Source organism: Hyperolius riggenbachi, chromosome 1 (assembly GCF_040937935.1).
Source record: "Hyperolius riggenbachi isolate aHypRig1 chromosome 1, aHypRig1.pri, whole genome shotgun sequence".
NCBI classification, from domain to species: Eukaryota; Metazoa; Chordata; class Amphibia; order Anura; family Hyperoliidae; genus Hyperolius; species Hyperolius riggenbachi.
In genome coordinates this window covers 363,280,906-363,294,621 of record NC_090646.1, presented here as the reverse complement: position 1 = coordinate 363,294,621, position 13,716 = coordinate 363,280,906, and the positions used below count along the sequence as shown (strand labels likewise).

At 43.4% G+C, this 13,716-nt stretch overlaps 1 protein-coding gene across 6 annotated transcripts in view; it reads right to left on the bottom strand.

Annotated features, from left to right (window-relative positions):
• RNF38 (ring finger protein 38) overlaps positions 1-13,716 on the bottom strand; it is a 327,125-nt gene that overhangs the window by 31,375 nt on the left and 282,034 nt on the right. For all 6 annotated transcript variants that reach the window (XM_068234238.1, XM_068234239.1, XM_068234240.1 and 3 more), the window contains 4 exons: positions 4,534-4,727; positions 2,906-3,119; positions 2,164-2,331; positions 337-507 (listed from right to left, as the gene is read on the bottom strand). In XM_068234238.1, the coding sequence (XP_068090339.1) occupies positions 337-507; positions 2,164-2,331; positions 2,906-3,119; positions 4,534-4,727 (747 nt within the window). The remainder of the gene's footprint in view (positions 1-336; positions 508-2,163; positions 2,332-2,905; positions 3,120-4,533; positions 4,728-13,716) is intronic.

Here is a 13,716-nt window from a genome sequence, read left to right as displayed (position 1 = left end):
CATGCTTATGGGGCTGGAGGAAGCCCCGGGTAAGTAAAAAACAGCAGGAAGACTCAGCTCTGAGTCTCTTTAAGGGTCATGTCAGTATGACAAAGTGTTTATTCTAACGCCAATAAATAAGACACAAAGATGCTCTGTGCAGTGGTCTTTTTATATGAGAGGGAACTTGTGCCATAACACATGTAGCAGTTTCCCCATCTTACCCACTCCCTTCTCGTTTTAGCCCAAATGAGTCTGTCCAATAGGGCACTACACGGTATGTAGCTGCTCTTGAACTAGACTGTCAAAGAGTACACCACCAGGCGTCTAGCTAGTAAACAACAGAACTTTACTTACCGATCGAGACTGTTGCGTCTGGAAGGGTACAAACTGTCCTGGAGGGGGTAAATGAGCATGGTGATGCGGAGATAGGTGCGGCGGATGTAACAGGAATGGGTCACTGGAGATGAGGGGTGGGAAAGCAGCGTACGGAACCGGTAAGTGTTGAACTGAGCAAGCTTGAAGCATCTATACAGGAAAAAAAGAAAAGAAAAGAGGTCTGTGTGAGATTGAAATAAACCTTAGTGGACACAAAAGCTGAAAGTTAAATTTCATGAATTATTTTTGCATGAACAAAAGCCTGAAGCCTCATACACATGCTAAGATGAAACTCACCAGCCTCTGCAGAGAATTTAGTGTGTGTAACCCCAGAATTGCTAGCCAAGAGCATTACTCTCCCCAATCACCCCAACTTAAAGAGACCCAGAAATGAGCCAACAAAGATTTTATTTACTTGCCTGGTGCTTCCTCCAGCCCCATAAGCACAGATGCGTCCCTCGCTGTCCTCAGTTTAGCGGCAACCAGCCCCGGTAACTGGGTCAGTGATGTCAGCCGGGGTCCGCGCATGCACAGAAGACCCAGACTGAAGCCGACAGACCGTTACCGGGGCTGACTGCGGATGAACGGGACAATTTGGAGGACAGCGGACTCATCTCTGTCTATAAGGCTGGAGGAAGCCCTGGGTAAGTAAAAAATGTTTATGTTGGCTCATCTCTGAGTCTCTTTAAAGTTGTAAATGGACATTTTTTTCAGTAGATGTGGAATCCCCCCCCCCCCCCCCCCTTAACCCAATGGCAGCTTCACATGAAATGCTTGTGCAGTGACTGCTTCTGTCGGCATATCTTGTTTGGCTGCCAAGCACAGTAAGTTATATTTACCTGCTCTGGATGGCTCTTTCTCTTCCTCCACCGGCAGCTGTAAACTTCCAGCAGGTCTTCTGGGTCCCGTTCACAATACTTTTTTGCCTTTAAGTTTTAAAGGACAGTACCCACAATATATATTTACAACCCCAGTTCACAATATGACATGTGATCGAGATCCAGAACACAGTGTCAGTGTTGCAGCGCCACCGAGTGATGGAAGACACCCCTCTTCCACCACTAGCTGTTAGTGCGCATGCACACACGTCGACAACGAGATCTTCGGGTGTCCCAAAATTGGATCCCCCTCTACTGCGGAAGGTGGGGGAAGCCTATTTAGGATCCAGAGGCTTCTCCTTCCTGAGGTAAGTACCCCCTAGGAGCATTGTTTTCACTACAGGTTCACTCTAAATACACAGCGAGACAAATCAATTAAATCTGCATTCTAACATACTGCATTTCCATTTTGTGCATACCAGGAAAACCCTGATGGGCTGACTAATATTAGTACAAAGAAAACAAGAGCAAGAATAGTTGCTGAGAGAAAGACTGTCAAATGAAAAAAAACAGTTGCCCTCTTGGCAACTGTTCCTCATTACTTGCAGTTTTCTTTGAAGTCACTTTATAATTCAGCCTGTTAGAGTTTTGTGAATCCCTCACACAAGCAGCACACAAGCATTACAGTGTCAGAATAGTGACAACAAGCTAGGCCACAAGAAATGGGAGTCAATGAATCGCTTTTCTGGAGTGGGAATACTGTTATTTTGGAACTCAATTTAGTCTCTACAAATGGTGTCTAAAACAAATGCAAAAATCAGTAAAAAAAGAAAAAACTCCCAGTGTCGGGGTCAAAGAGGTGAATGATTATGAAGGAAATTACCATGGTAGATTATTTTCAACATAAATTGCACACGGCATGGAGTAAAACATTCAATATGGCAACAGAAAATGGAGGTAGGTGTGATGAAGTGAAATGACAACTTACTGGAGGAGGCACACTGCAGACTGGTAAGTGCTGTCCACTGAAGACCACTGAGCAGCCAGGAACCTGTTGTGCGCTGCACGCAGGAATGTGCTGTCCCGTACAGAGAGGAATTCCATGTGGGGCTACAGTGGTAACAGTGTAAGAAACCGGTACTGTACCCTGGTGAATCTGCAAGAGTGACAAGTCAGTCCACTATATACAAGCAACATTTGTCTGTATAGACTCACATTAAAAAGTGGTATTAAACTGACGTAATATTCAATAAAAATAGATTTTCCTACTTTTTATTATCCATACAGTTATATTTGCTTTTTTGCACAAGTATTATCCATTTACAAATTACATGGTTACAAAGTACAGTTTATCTGCTCTGAAAGTTTCCATTGCATTTTCTTGCATAGCTGGTGTATTTATATATTAAAATTTGTCTAGTGATCACTTCTCAGTTCTCTCTGCTTCTACAATGTGTGCAGCTCAGTTTCAGCACGCTGCTGGTGTATGAATTCCTTGGTCAGCTACAATTAGTAAACAAAATAATGTTCTCACCTCTTTGGATGCAGCAGGAAGTTTTCCACTGAAGAAGAAAGTGTTGTGTTTAACTGTTTAAATGCTGTTCTGCTATCTTTTTTGTGGTAGTATGTTTTATGCTGTAAATCTTTTAGAGCAAAGAAATGCTGAGTTTCCTACCACTTTTCCATTGCTTACAGGTTTAACCTATAAAATATCTTTAAGCTTTTCTTACCTGCTCATGAATGTCAACCATGACGGCATTCTGCTGTTGTGGATGTGCAGCTGGGTGTAACATGCGAGGGGATACATTCGGAGGGTGGAACGCCCTAGGCTCTTCTACTGTTTGCTGTTGACCATAGGAAATGTGATGGTAATTTTCATCTTGGCTAACTGAATTGTGGCGTGACAGCCTGTCCCTTCTTCCTCTTTGTCGCCTAACTGGAGGACTGTAAAGAAACAAATAAAACATTATATATGACTGTTTTGCATTTAAAATGCACATGTAATTTTAGGGGATTTAACAAAAATAAATAAAATGTTGCAGTTTTTTTTTATTTAACAGGCTTCCCAAGCCTTGTACAGACTTGAAACTTGTTACCCCAAATAACATTTCTGAATGGGCTAGCTAACAGTCTAACCTCTGTAAAAAAAAAAAAAAAATCAATCACCTATGCTTTGCAGCTGATCCTGATTGGGTTCGGGCATATGCAGTATGGATGCTCTCGTCTTAAGAACTACTCTGGGACGTGAGTAGTTTTTACAAAGAATGCCTGAGGAGGATGGAAAATCTAGCTGGTTGAATAATTTCTACAAGACATGGACCAAGGACCGGGAAGGCTCAATGGTATCCAGGCCTTCCTTCTACTTAAGTAGAATTTGCCTACTCTACATAGGCAAGCATCAAAACTCACTTCAAGTTCTCTTTAACAGCATCATTTTTGAGCTAGTTCACAGTGCATCAGTTGCATTGCAAACTAACTTTGCATGTGAACTTACTTCCCATACAATTCTGGGACTGTTCACATCTCAGTTGTAACAGATCGCGTTACAAGCTGCATGCAAGCTCTGAATAAAAGTCTATCTCCAGTCTCCATTGCAGTTAACACACATTTTAACACATGCATTATACAACCCACTTCTGTGAATTCAGCCTTAAGATAATGCCTCCAGCAAAATAAATGATCCTCCCTCACCAACAAATAACTTTCATGCAGGGCTCTCACAGGATGAAAAACAAAAAAATCTGATCGGCTTGTCCAATTTTTAATCAACACCTTCACTAGGGATTAGGGATGATCAATGAGATGCAAACATTTGAGTTCATGCAAATATATGCAGGCAGAAAATGGACCAATCAATTTAAACCTGCGAGGGACTTGACTGGTCCATTTTCAAGCTGCATATTTTGCAGAAAATGGCACATAAATTTGCATAAACTCGGAAATATTTGAATCTCATTGATCACCCCTACTAGGGATAGTCAGTGAGGTGTAGTAAATAACGGAGTTGCATATTTTATGCCAAATTATGCAGCTTGAAATTAGACCAATAGAATGAAACTGCTATAGTCACTTTTAAGCTATATACATTTGCATACAAATTTGCATCAACTCGGAATTATTTTCATCTCAATGACCACCCCCAAGCTATACCAAACCTCATTCTACTTTGGTTTTTATATTCACACGAAGAAAAAAATATTCAACACCGGGAAAGCAAATTCCTTTGAACAACACAGATCAAAAGGTATATGAATTCAGATGCAGGGTCCTCAACACCCCAGCTAAGTCTTTAACAGTAAAGAAATCAGATTTGTAATGTCTTCCATAGAGCAACACATCACAGGAAATAAAGGTCTACCTCCTTCGGTTACGTGCAGGAGTGTTGCATCTTTCCCCTGAGAAGTGGTGCTGACTGGGTCGAGCCGAAGGAGGCCGCCTATTTGACGTCATCTCCCATGGTCGCATTGGGGGTGATGGTGCAGGAGATGCTGCAGTGTAATCAAAAACGGAATTGGATAATCGCTGCCGTTTCGGACTAGGACTGTCTTCGTTCTGGAAGAAACAGAAACAAGCAAATGAAACAAGCTAAAAGTATTTTTTACAGTCTTACAAACCCCTATTTCTACACACAGCTTGCATTATGTATACATTTCACATTCACATTTCAGAGTCTTAAAAGAAACCTGAAGTGAGTTATATGGGGGCTGCCATATCTATTTCCTTTTAAACAATAATAGTTTCCTGGCAGCCCTGCTGATCTTTTTAGCTGCAGTAGTGCCTGAATCACACACCTGAAACAAGCATGCAGCTAATCCAGTCAGATTTCTGTCAGAAACATCTGATCTGCATGTTTGTTCAGGGTCTATGGCTAAAAGTATTAAAGGCAGAGGATTTGGGATCGTTCTCTAATTAAACCTTTTTGGGAGATTGTTTCATTACTTATTTCGGAAGTTTTTGAAACCCATGTAGATCTGCATCCACTTAACGCACTTCTAGGCCTTCCTGTTAAGAACTTCCCTTGTAAGCAGTGGAAACTTATGTTACATATACTATCTGCAGCAGAGAGGTTAATTGCCCAATTTTGGAAATCCACAACAATTCCCAGTAAAACAATATTAACAGATAAAATTAATGATGTTAGGCGATTGGAAGATCTAATGGCTAGAATCCATGATAATATTGACGCGCACAGGGAGCTGTGTGGTCCATGGGAGGACTGGGACATGACATTGTGGCTTCAGTTGCGTAATCGCAAGCCCCCATAATTTTCTGTTTATGGAGTACCTTTTCCTCAGCTCAGATGGTTTGGGATGTGTTCAATATGATATTTAAAGCCTAATCTACACAGAGCGATCCGGCGGCTCGATTAGTGCGCCGTGTGCCCACGCGTGCGTCGGATTCGATCCCCACTTGTCCCCGCTTATCTTCCGCTCTATTCCTATTCCGGCTTGCTATTCTAATAGTGTCTATGTTTTATATAATTTGCTACTGTATACGCCTTTTTCTTATTTCAATAAAAAGAGGATTGATTAAAGGCACAGGATCAGCATGACAGCCAGGCAATCTGCATGGTTTAAATAAAAATAAATATGTCAGCCTCCATTATCCCTCTCCCTTCAGGTGTCCTTAATGCCACACCTACTGCACTTGCTAGAAGGAAACAGGAGATGGCAAGGACAGCAAAGAAACTACTCCACTTTCTTAAGCTACATACACATGAGGCACGGATGTCTGCAGTTGCATGGAGACAAGCAACAGTTGAAAGTCTCCAGCAACGACAGTTGTATACAAGCAACGATTGTATACACGCGGCAACAACCTGTCTGCAACATAGCGGAAACTGTTGCTCAGCAACTTCTGTCGCAGGTTCAATGAACTGTCGGACTCACAAGAGTTGCTAGAGACTAGCATACACACGACTGCACCGACTTGAGACTAGGGACGGTTGCTGCAACAGCTGTTGCCTGGGATTGAACAAGTCAATCGCCTGGAGACAGCTCTGATTAGCAACAGTTGCTTGCGCGCGCCTCATACACACGGAGGACCTGTTGCCGCAACATGCGCGCGCCATGTGTTTCCAGCAACAGTTGTAGCCCGTGTGTATGGGCCTGGTCAAGAAGTTCAACTGTACTTGAACTCAAGAACATGTCTGCAAACAAAAAGCTATGGGTGAGCTCCTTTCACAGATACAATTTCATATATATCCTTCATTTACACGTCTCATGCAATTCTACAAAGGCATTTACAGCTCTTATCAGATTGTCTGGTAAAAATTTCCATCATGTCCGATCTGCTCCTGATGAGGTTAATTTTGTGCAGTAGTTATCTGAAAAATCAATCCAGTTATCAATTAGGAGGAGGTCGGACATGAAAGAAATTATTGTATCAACCCATCGATCATCTTCTGTGGGAAAAAGGTGTTAATTTGCTTTGAGCTGCTTTAAGATCCCTCCTATTTTTTTTTTTTACAAATATCTCCCTCTCCCCTTTCCATTAGCCTTGCCAAGTTAGAAAGTTTTAAAAATTCCTTAAAGTTTACATCCGGGTTAATAAGTGGTATGAAAACACATACGTAGTGTCCTGTCCAGCAGTGCTGTTTCGCATCTTCCTTTTTTTCCCTGAAACGCTCTGTATTTCTGATATTTGCTCCGGTCTGGGCCCTGAACTTGGGCAGTTGGGACCTGTGAATCCGAAGTATTAGACTTTGCACATGTGCAATTTGAATCTTTTAGTCTAATCTTGTAGTGCATGCGCAGTAGAGAGGAGATTCCCGGGAGCGTGGCGACGGACCTCTAGGAGAAACTGCGCATGCACACGGTGACTAGAAGATTCAGGCTAATTTCACACCAGGACGTTGCGTTAGAGGGGGCGTTAAGGCCGCATAACGTCCCCCTAACGGAACGCCTGGTGGTGCTGGATCTGGACGTCAGAGTGAGCCGCGTTGTGCAGCTCACTCTGGCGTCAGTGATGCCGTGATGCGCACTCTTGTGCGCATGCGGCATCACGTGGTGCCGCCGGCCAATCGACGCACAGAGCGGCCGCTCCAGGAAGTAAACACTGCACGTCACAACGTGCAGTGCATATTGATTAGCCATGTGCCTGGCCGCTCTCCGCTCCTCCACAAGATTACTGAGCATGTGCAAGCAGTCTAACGCGGCTCAGCCGCGTCTAAAGTACTGCATGCAGTACGTTGTCTTGTGACGCAGCGTTACAATGTAACGCAACGTGGGCACTGTGAACAGCCCCATTGATTTTTCATTACTGTGCGGTGGGCTGCGTTACAGGCTGCTCTAACGTGCGCCTGTAAAGTCCCACTGTGAAACCAGCCTCAAACTGTGTATACGCGAAGTCTAATATTTACGGTTTACATGTCCTGACGGCCCCAAGTTCGGGGCCCAGACCGGACCAAATAGCGGACATATAGAGCACTTTGGGGAGAAAGGAAGACATAATCCAGCACTGATGGACAGGACTTCCGAGCACTAGCTATGTTTTTTCATACCACCTACTCCCCAGATGTAGCTGGCTACTGCTGCCCACATCACTACAATCTCTATGGAAAAGCAGCAGATGATAATTAGCAAGACATGCATGAAAATGTATTTCATGTAGAATCAGACTCATTGTTCAAAAGAAATGAAGTTGCATTTTGTTTTCTGCTGGCACCATCTGACTCCACATGTATGAAGATATATAAAAGTGTTTAGAGCAATGAAAGCTTTGCATCTCACATAACTGCTCTGAAAATGTGCAGGCAACTCAGAAGAAATTACGCCAAGCACAGCAATCTCATCAAAGTTACTCAAATTGAATTTCCAACACCATTTGCATGTCAAAGCCGGAACACTACATGAACTCCTTTTAAACACAAATTGTGTTATGCAAACACCAATTCGGGCCCTTTGAATTTTTTTCAACCTGTTTGCATTTCTCTTTTCTTTCCCTCTGAAAGAAAATGCATCAATCCAATTTAAACTCAGCTACCACTGAAACAAAGAAGGGTAAAATGTGTCTGTTATAATGCTGCATCATGAAGTGAAATATTCAATTAAAAAGTAAACCCCCCCCCCCCCCCCCCCACAACTGGGCCAAATGGCAGAAGGTTCAAGAGCATGCATACAGATGAAGAATTCAATCACAGGCCTGGATTAGGGCACCATCTGCAGCTGCTGTCTGTAGCAAACACTAACAATAATGTTTTGGATCAGTCTATAGGGCAAGAGAAATACACCACCTCAACACACTCACACAGACAATGGAAAAACAATGTATACGTTCAAACAAAAACAGGAGGAGCAGAAGCCGTATTCAGCAGACATATAGCATCGCTTCAGAATTTAGGCCTAGAGTGACTAATTTAAATTTATGTACTTTGTAGTAAACTCAAAATTCACTTGAAATTAAGTTCCAGATACGTTTTAATAAGTACACTGAAAAAATAAAACTAAACCACTACAGCAGTTCACACTTTACCAGATTTTCACTGCCAACAACCTGACGCCTCGTCACCTTCAACACAGCAGTCAACATTTTGCCCACTGCAAGTCGTGGTAACTGTAGCGACTTAGGTTCATGTCACTGGGGGGACTGATCCCCACTGCCACATTACATTAACTGGCTGTCAATCAACATGGGAATGAGGCATCATAAGGCTGTGAGAAGCTGGAGACCTGTGATATTTAACAATGTAGAATATATTTTCCTCTAGTCCAAAAGTAATTAGAATAACAAATTATTCTTATGGCCTCTTTATGCTGACACTAATTTTGTTAGCATGTTTTTCTAAGTCCCTTATATAAACAAAGAGCTGATAATAAACAGCTTCCATTTTTTTTCCTGTTACAAACTGAGTTGACTGTAGAGCAGAGTTGGCTAAATCTGTAATTAATTTGCCCTGTTCTATGCATAGTGCTGACATCACCAGCATGATGGCAGCTCCCATGTACGGAAAAAAAAGGCAAATAAACCATCCATGGGAACGCAGTAACAATAAAAACATGCTTTGGTCAGAAGATGTGTTACTTCAAAATGCAAATACTGTCACAATTATTTGAAGTACTGTGTGCCCTATTGGATCATAAAGTGAGAGGTATACGGAGGCTGCCTTCTTCATTATATAACAAGGTCAGTTACCCAACTTCTGAGCTAATGCTCTGGCTCCAATATTTTAAGTCACTGGCCCAGAGTGAGCATGTCGATCAGAGAAAAAAAATTCCTGTACAAATTTCTACACAGGAACAGAATAAGTCAGCATACACTGCAATCACAGCAGACTAACGGTGAGCAATCAGAAACAAACGTTTTCATTGGATCTAAGTTAATTAGGCAATAGTTTGTACCTCTTCTGTTCAACCTTACAATAAACAAAAAACACATTGGGAAACACCAGCATTAACACAAACCAACAATTCACACCTATCAAGGCACATGTTCTAACACCTCCTGAGCAGCGTTTATCTCTCACACAGTTTAATGGATAGTGAAAGTGAACGCCGAACCGCTGTAGCTCTTCCCTTCTGGCGTGCGGAAGTGACGTTACAGCAACACCGGAAACGTCCGTGCCGCCATCTTGGTTGAGGGAAACCATGCGCATAGCCTCCGCTTACCGCTTTGTCTCCCCCAGCGTCCAACAACCGTGCCAGCGGCCTCTGCCAAAAGAGCGTCTTCGCTACAGCCTCCCCACTGTCGCCATCACCTGAACATCATGCGTTTGGGGGAGGTAAGCCACTGGTTCCACACTACTGAGCTCCGCATTTATCGGTCAGCATAAAACCCCAGCAGCATGCCCAAAGCCCTTAGCCGCCCAGGCTCTCCAGGACTCGGACACCTTACAGAGAGACCTGTTCCAGGGAACAGGAAACATCCATACTGCCGGACACCTGCGGTGGATCTAAACTTATAGAGAGACCAAGTGGATGTTTCCTGTTTCCTGGGAGGGGCCAAATCTCGTAGTTACCTGTCCTGGAGGGTTACTGGAAAAAGTTAAATATTATAAGCAAATACAGTGCTGTAACAGCACAACAGAATCCAAACGCTGAAGGCAAAGGCTGCACAGAACGGTACTGGCAGTATATGAATTGATGCTGTGAAGCTTTAAAAAAACAAAACAAAAGATCATCTCTTACTTACGTCCTCATAGAAACTCCCACCAGGTGGCAGCAGCTCTCAGTCTATGTATAATCCATAATTTTTATGTTTTCTTTCAATTTGACCCATTATTCGTGACCATTACCAATAAGGCAAGGTAATGACACCACAGAATGGCAATAACCAAACAGCCTGGGATGCCCCAATATTGTCACCAGAGATTGGCAATTGAGGGGCAAGTAGTGCTCGGTGGTCGGTGTTGCAATATAATGATGATAGAAAAAAAAAAAAAGTTAGGGGTTGGCTTACCTTGAAGTAGCTATCTAAACAGTAAATGGGAGGGGGGGGGGGGGGGGGGTTGGAAATGTCAGCACAAAAAAAAAAAAAAAAAAAAAAAAATTCCCATACACTTGTCTAAGTCCCCACGTGGCGATTTTTCCTGCAACCAACTTTTTTTGGGTGATGAGCTATTGTTTCCATGATAGCACGACGTGGGGACATGTACACGAAAATGCAAAGTTTTGTGGTGCGCGTCAATTACAACTGCCATGGCGTATCGGTGCAAAGTGCAGTGATCGTTTGAACTCTTGTCCTTGGCAGTCTCATGTGACTTTGCATGCTCCCACGGGTAGGAAAATGGATTGGGAAACGCTCGTTCGCTGCTGAGTGTTCCACCGATCCATCTACCAGTGAGTACGGGTCTTAGGTAAGCCATCCCTTACCATTTTTATCATTATATTGCAACCTAGCGTCTTACAGGGTGGGCATTGCTGGACAGGCGTTCCCCATATCTGCTGGAGGTTGCTGGCTAACAACCAGGGTTTGCGATTATCTCCTTTTCCATACATTTTCCCATATATCTAATGATCCACGAGTAAAAAAAACTAAACAAAAAACTTAGTACACCTCCTGCCCCATCAGAGAGTCTCTCTCTTTCTGAACTGTTTGTTTGACCAGCCTTGTCAAGTTAATTGGAAATATTTTACCTTACAGATTATTTCATTGTAACAAGTTTCTTTTAATAAGGACTTTGTCAGGGGAAATATTTTATAAAACACAATTACACCAAATGAGGCAAGACACTAATATATCAGCTGTTAAAGTCTTAAATAACAGGTGGCTATAAACAGCTCTTACTGAATAGTAGGCATACGGTGAGACGGAATGCGTTTTGTGGGAAGAACTTAAAATAGTGGTAGAAATGGTTCATATACACTGTGTATATAGGACAAATTCTCTAGACTAGAGCAAGATTACTTGGAGAAAAGAGGTGGATGATACCACCTGTCATGTGCAAGTTTTAAAAGAACACCAGCATCTCACTACGCGGTTTATTGTTTTATTAGATTAAAATCATAAATTCAATGTTTTCTTTACAAGGCAACGGCTCAATTGGCCAAATCTCCCTGCAGCACCAGCAACACTTCTGATAAGGGAAATTCTCTGTGGGGCATAGGGCACCTCTTTTGCACTCACTCACAGTGTTGTACGCTATGCAAGAAGCTGCTGCAAATGATTTATATCCAAAACAAAACAAAACTGCACAGGAGATGCTGATATTCTTTCAAAATGTGTGGGAAGAAATATCTGACTGAAAGGCTAGAGTATGTGTGGTAGTGCTGTACAGTAACTAAACGCTATAAAGGATTTAAAAAGAAAACTGTGTGAGCATTTTGTGTTACGCTAGGGCCACACTAGCTCCGGGTGCGGGACGCATCCGCGGTCCGGGCTCCGATTTTCAAAACCCGGAACGCAAACGGATCCGTGCTGCCTTTTTTGCAGCACACGTTTTGGATCCGCTTGCGTGTTTTTTGTTTTTTTTTTGCTAGAGGGGGTAGCAGCCAGGACGGGGGGCTGCGGGCAAAGCGGCGGCCAGGGGGGTCACATCCCCCCCCCCCTTGCTCACCTGGGTGCCCTCCGTCCCCGCTCCCCCTCCAGCTCGCATATAATGTAATAATTTGTACCTAATGAAGTTCGGCGAGCCGGGCACTTCCGCCCACACCGCTCGCCGTCACTTCCTGCAATGTCGCCCTCTGTATTTCAGTGGGCGGCATCGCAGGAAGTGACGGCGAGCGGTGTGGGCGGAAGTGCCCGGCTCGCCGAACTTCCTTAGGTACAAATTATTACATTATATGCGAGCTGGAGGGGGAGCGGGGACGGGGGGCACCCAGGTGAGCAAGGGGGGGGGATGTGACCCCCCCTGGCCGCCGCTTTGCCCGCAGCCCCCCGTCCTGGCTGCTACCCCCTCCAGCATGGCGGCCCCCTCCTTCACCATGGGACACTGGAAACTGATCCGTTTCCAGTGTCCCAAAATGTCAGTGAAGAGGGAGGCCTGTTTCCCCATTGATTTTCACTACCCGTACGTGTATACGGGTCCGTGAAAAATGCTGCAAGTCCGGACTCAGCGTTCCGGGTTTAAAAACGTATTCCGCGGATCGCACGCGGATACGTTTTTAACTTGAGTGTGTACTGTTCCTATTTTTAACATCGGTATCCGTGGCTACGTTTTTCGTCCGGGACAAAAAACGTAGCTACGGATACGTTTTTAAATCAAGTGTGAACTAGCCCTTATTGATTTTGCCATAAAATAAACAGCATTGCCTTAATTCACAACTTTCTGCCATAAATATTAAGTTATGTCTCTGGAAATATGGCTCAAGGTTAATGTAGAAGCCTGTTCACAAATGTAACAGAAGTGAGCTACGCACAGGGTAGCAGCAATGAGGGTGCGGTGCGCACCGCACAGCTTTGTGCGTATATGGCCCTTAAGCCTGGAACCCACTAGCAGCACTTTTTCTAAGCGCTAGTGATTTTAAAAGCTCTAGCATTGCTATGGGTGATCTTTATAAAATCGCATCACTCAAGTGGTATCCCCATAGCATTACATTAGCAAGAGCTTTTCAATTACAAGCACTCAGAAAATGCGCTGCTAGTGGGTTCCAGGCCTTACACTTTTCTGAAATGGGATTCTGTATTGGAAGACCTGCACTGAGAACCAACAATGCTGAATGCACCAGCACTTGTGGCCTTTTGATTTGATTTGTATAATAAGCAGTGACACACATTATGTATGACCAATGAGATCAAGCTCTTGCTTGTGAGGGACCTATGAAGCTGCAGTGTACATAACCTAAGTTTAGATAAACATGCAGCAGGGAATACAAGTACTGCACACTAACATTTTTTTTCTAGTCAATACTTTAATAATGGGGCCATTGATATGACATATACACTAGATGTTAGTAACAACCTGAGAAATCCACACATGCAAAGAAAACAATACAAACACACCCATAAATGAAGATCTGGGCATGAGTGAAACTGTGCCCACTCTTTCCTCCTATACTAAGCTGCACCCACTGGCCATCTGTCATTAGGATTGGTCAAGGTGATTAAAATAATAATTCCAAGTTGACAGTGGATTATGCAAATTCAGTATGCAAATTTAAGCAGC